This window comes from Pteropus vampyrus, unplaced genomic scaffold (assembly GCF_000151845.1).
Source record: "Pteropus vampyrus isolate Shadow unplaced genomic scaffold, Pvam_2.0 Scaffold592, whole genome shotgun sequence".
NCBI lineage: Eukaryota > Metazoa > Chordata > Mammalia > Chiroptera > Pteropodidae > Pteropus > Pteropus vampyrus.
This window is the reverse complement of record NW_011889373.1, coordinates 260,409-266,071: the sequence shown is the minus strand read 5'-3', so window position 1 is coordinate 266,071 and position 5,663 is coordinate 260,409. Positions and strand designations below refer to the sequence as shown.

The 5,663-nt window shown below is 37.8% G+C and overlaps 1 protein-coding gene across 2 annotated transcripts in view; it reads left to right on the top strand.

The window, feature by feature from the left end:
* Positions 1 to 5,663, top strand: part of XK (X-linked Kx blood group) — a 51,389-nt gene that overhangs the window by 642 nt on the left and 45,084 nt on the right. The window contains exon 1 of one of the 2 annotated variants that reach the window (XM_011384562.2): positions 58 to 315. The exons of the other annotated variant lie outside the window; for it this stretch is intronic. Coding sequence (XP_011382864.1) covers positions 71 to 315 — 245 coding nt within the window. The 5' untranslated portion in view covers positions 58 to 70. Of the gene's footprint in view, positions 1 to 57; positions 316 to 5,663 lie in introns of those variants that run through there. 2 annotated transcript variants of the gene reach the window in all.

Sequence of the window (5,663 nt, the reverse complement as noted above, 5' to 3'; positions counted from 1 at the left end):
CGCCGCAGCCGCCGCAGCCGCCACTGCCGCCACAGCGTTTCCCAGGGGTGCGCGCCGCTGACGCGCGGAGATGAAATTCCCGGGCTCGGTGCTGGCGTCCGTGTTCCTGTTCGTGGCCGAGACGACGGCGGCGCTGTACCTGAGCAGTACCTACCGATCGGGCGGGGACGGCATGTGGCAGGCACTGACGCTGCTTTTCTCGCTGCTGCCCTGTACGCTGGTGCAGCTCACGCTCCTCTTCGTGCACCGCGACTTCAGCCGCGACCGGCCGCTCGTGCTGCTACTGCACCTGCTGCAGCTTGGGCCCCTCTTCAGGTGCGTGCGGGACCCCGGGCCCCAGGCCGCAGACCCCGGCCGCCTTCCTCGCCCGCCCTGGCTGAGGGGGGCGGCCTTCCGGGAGGGACAGGTGGCTGGACCTGGGGCCGGGCCCAGGCTGGCCCGCCCTATTCCTTAGCCCCACCGTTCCCGTCCCAGGAGTGCGACAGAATCCTAGCATAGAGGCAGTGAAGCTGGGCGCCGCGTTCCTGTCAGGTTCTTGCCTATGAAATTGTTAACATTCAATGGAGTTTGACCGACAACAATGGCAATTTCATGTGGTTCGCCCTCCTAAAAGCCAAGCTTTCTCTGCGGTCAGGTGGGCTCTGGCGGGGTTGGCTTGTGTCGTGACAAACCCTTGGCAAGTGTGTCCTAAATCTCCGTTAAAGCAAAAGGGGGACACACAGTTTATCAAACACATGGAGTTTACTGTGTGCTAGGCACTGTTCTGAGCGCTTTACAAATATTAATTTATTCAGTTCTTATACATAACTTTAGAAATCCACGCATCAGTCTTTTGTATGTGAAAACAGACGTGATTATAGAAATGTCTTCTGGCCCTGCCTGACTTATAAACCAGTACCTGAAGCTTGAACACAATGTGCCGTGAAAATAAAAACTTCTGTGTTAAGAAGAGAAATCTTATTTCTGGAAATTAATTTTTATTAACGCAAAACAAGAGAAATACAGGGTAATGAAGTACACTTTGGCTTATCCAAGGACCATGAAGAGAGTTTAAAATGTGTTGTTTCGATATCTTCATCTCTGTAAGAAAAGCAAAATAAAGGGTTTCTATCTGGATTAGAAATAAATTTATAATACCGAATTTTAGACACACGTGATAGAGGAATTGGAAGACACAGCAAGGCCAGAGATGCACCTCAGCTGCCAGAAAATTCAGCTAGCCAGGGACCTTTCCTACCAGGAAATATCTCCCCCTACATCCACTCCCCGCCACACACAAAGCACAAAGTCAAGTAGCAAGATAGGTTTTACAGAACTGTATTATAAAACTTTGCACTTCATATTAAAGATAGTCATCCCAGCTGACAGAATACCAACTTGCAGTTTACATACAGTCAGGACAAACTTGGTGAACAAATTTTCCATAAGCTACAGAATTCTAGAAAGGATGAGAAACAGGTACACTCATTAGAGGAAGTTGCTACTCACATCTTGAGAGCACGGGAAGAGTTAGTTGGGGACAGAGGGCTGATGTGGCTAGAAAGAGAAGGAGAGGAAGGGAGTGAGGGGAATTTTAAAAGTCCTGCAACCTTGAGCCATTTAGTGAGGCCACAGCATCCCGATTATATTCCCACTCAGTAAAATCAACGTGTTCTGACTTTGGGCAAGGCACTCATCATTTTTTTACCCCATCTGTGAAAACAAAATTCATTGCTGGTGATGTATAAATAAAGTGACAGAGAAAGGGGAACAGACATTTCTCAAATGCTTCTTGTGCTAGATGTTTTGGTAGGTGTTTATGTGCCTCAGTTCATTGGATCCTCATCATGAAGTAGATGTTAATTGCCCTCATTTTAGAGATGATGAAAATGAGACCCTAGACCATGTTCACAAGGCTTCTTAGAAATGGAGTTGAGTGAATTATGTTCCCTTACACTGTAAAAGAAGGCAGAGGAGCATGGAGTACATTTTATCAATAGTTCATCTTAAGAAGGGTTGGTCATCTTGGCAAAATTTAAAAACACAACCTAAATAGCTAACCAGGTAAATTATAATACCTTATCATTTCTGCCATTTAAACTGTTTCTAAATACTAAGAGTGACCTAAGACAAAGCTACTGATATAATATTATGTGTAAAAACAAGATGGCACATGTAAACCTGAGCTCAAGGAAATATACCAAGTTCTTAAGAGTGGTAATTTCTGGATGGTGGAGTTATGGGCAATTTTAATTTTCTCCTGAAAAATATGGAAAAATGCATCATTTTGTCCTTTATTATAGACTTCTTTACGTTTTCAGTTTTGACAGTAAAATATTTTAACTTTATTAAAGAAAAAAGTTAATGCTTTGAAGAGAGAACTTCTCAGCTATATAAAAATTTTCAACACCATAAAAAAACATATTTCCAGAAAATTCTGAATGAGTCATTGTCTTCTTGGGGGGAAAACAAAACATAAAAACAAAGCAACAAACAACCCCCTTCCATCAACAAGGATTCTCTCCTTATAATGCAGCTGATTTATTTCAAGGAAATATTGGACTCATGATCTTAAAGCTGAGATACACAAAATGCAGTTCCAAGCCTCTTAGCTTCCAGAAGAAAAGGAGCAATTTTATGTTTTGTATTAGAATGACTCCATATCTTATTGGAAGTTCTTCCTGCTGAATGATTCTTTTTTAACTATTAAACTTTACAGAAGGATCAACATTATTTCCACATACAAAGGAGAGTCATGGTATGTTTCTTACTCTCCCCCGCCCCTCCCCCCCCATCGATTGGACTTAGTAATAGTTTGAAATTGTTTTTGGAAAATTTAGTCCTATTTGTTTTGGAGTGCATACTAACTAGCTCAACCCATATTCTTTGTTGGCGAGATGCTGTTTTCAAATTCACATAGTTAAAAATGAATTATGTTACACCCTATTGATTATGGGATAAATACTACACACTAGGCCTCACTGCTTCTTTCCTACAGGGAGGCATCGGGAGAGCACCATATTTCATTTATATCAGTCTGATATTTAAAACCGAAGTTGCAGTTAGTATGATTGTTTCCTTATTAAGGCTGTTTGAATGACAACATAGAATAATGTCTTGAATTTATTTTTTTCTACTTTAAGGACAATCTTATTGTGAATGATAATAGATATTATGGAAAAACAGAGAAAAGCACCTCTTGATAACAACAAAATTTGTTTATCTTTTTTTTACAATAATGTTAATTTTATAAATTAATTGGGAGAAGGAATAAATATAAATGAGTTACTAGTTTAGGGAATTTTCCTTCATTTTTAGTTACTAGTGTAATGAGGGAAAAAAATGATACATTAAAATCTGAGTTTATAAAATAAAAGCTAAGAAGTTCCAGTAATGTTTTATAGAACATTGTAAAATTTTTCACCATTGTATTTCTCTCTATAGTACACTTTCAAAAGACTTTAAAGTAATAATAGCCTAAATTTGAAGAGCATTTTTTGTTCGCAAAGTGCTTTTATATACAATATTTAATTCCATCTACTATAAAACCCTGTGAGCTGTCATTATCTTTTTTTTACAGTTGAGGAATTGAGGCTCAGTGAGATTATGCAAGTGGCCTTTCAAAGGTCACATGGCACTTTTTAATTAACGAGTTTGGTTCTTGTGTGGCCTCACCAAGCATGTGTGTCATATGAAGATAACGTGGCATCTAGGAAATCATTGTATTTCTTTTGAAAATGTGTTTTTATTAACTACTTTAGAGACTCTCTGTTACCACAGGTTATTTGTGCTAACCAACATGCATAGTTTCAGCTAAGGAATGAACTCCTTACACTATAGTGTTTGAAAATGAGATAACATAAAAAAAAAAAAAAGAAAAAGAAAAACAGGTCGACGTGCTGATTATCTGCATTAGTGCTTGGCAAACTATGCCTCACAAGCCAAACACCCCCACTGCCTGTTTTGTAAGTAAAGTTTTATGGGAACACAGCCTCACTCACTCATTTATATACTGTGTATGAATGCTTTCGCACTACAGTGGCAGAGTTGACTAGTTACAATAGAAATTGTGACCTGCAAACTTAATATATTTACTCTTTATAAATACAGATAAAGTTTGCCAACCCTTGGTCTACATCATATTGAAAAACTACCTTGAATGATTTTGATGAAAATATTTACGTCTATATTTAGACAACCTCTCAAGGAAAAAAAAAATACAAAAAAACAACAGATTTGGAGTAATTGGATGAGTCTTGGAGAATTCCAAGAAGAAATAGTAATTTGTTTCTTACCAGTTTTCTTAACCAGTAGTGACAAGTAGTAGAAATCTTAGGGCCTTTCACAAATTTATTTAACACCTACTACGTGTGAAACTATGCTAAAGTAAATGTATTAGTTGGGAAAAACAGTGGATTGCGAGGGGATCCACCTGAGCTTCAAGGCCACCTCTGTGATTAGCTCATTCTGGCACATTCTTTCATTTCCACTGGTAGACACTGCAGTTTCATTTCATCTATAATTCTGTAAATGCTTCCTATTTAATACAGCCCCCTCCTCAGCATGGAGAGAATTGCTTTCTCCTCTCAACCTTCATTTCATTCATTTAGCTCTTAGCATGCACTAATGTTTCTTGGTTTGTTTTAGTCTTTACGAATTCTAAGCTCATTTTTATTATTCATGTAAAACATTTGTTGTAGAAAGAACAACAGAAACAGATAAGCACATTTTAAAAAGCTTTTAATTTGCCTAAAGAGAACGATTCTAAACATTTATTGTATATCATTACTAATATTTTTACTATGGTAAATGGACAAACTATCTCTTGGGGGGAAAAGCCCTGATTTTCAGTATTTGCTGATTTCTGTGATGTAAATACTGCTGTCATGGCCTATTTCAAGCTACTAGTTGTTTAATATCTGGCTCACAAAATTCCTAACTATTTAACAGTCTCTTGAGTCAGTTTGAGCCAGCTCAAGCACTCCACTGTTTATGTGTATGTGTATGTGAAATTTATATGTATTTTTATACATATGTAATTTTCTTTTTATAAAAAAATGGAATTTTCTATATAAATTCTATTGTAATTTACTTTTTTCACTTATCAAATTTTATATATCAGTAGATGTATGTCTATACTGTCAATTTTAAGAATTGGATAATATTTAATTGAATACATATATTATGATTTATTTAATCATTGTTTTATTTTGGGACCTTTAGAGTATTCCTAGAATTTTACTATTGCAGATAATGCTGTGACTCAAATTCTTGCAGCGGGCTTTCTTTTGAAGTAAGTTAATATATGAGAAATATTTTATAAACTGAAAGTGCTGTATAAATATTAGTTGTATTTATTATTTGTTATCCTTATTATGCATATATCCCATTTTCCCATTTAGATTGTGAGCGCCTCTGAATGAGGCAGGGCTATCCAGCTGTCTTTGCGTTCCCCACAGCACTTAGTAAAGCATGTCTGCATTCATCACTTATTTGAGAATGAAGACAATGGTCAGTTTATTCTGTCTTCTAGTCTTTGCTGTGGTCAGTAATCCAACTGTGAAGTTGTTAGGCCTCAAACAGTCCTCAGTCATAGATTTGAGACTTTCTTCAGAGCACACTCAAATGGATCAGCTGGACTTGAACTCATAATCTGAACTTCATTATTTTCAGTTGAACAAATT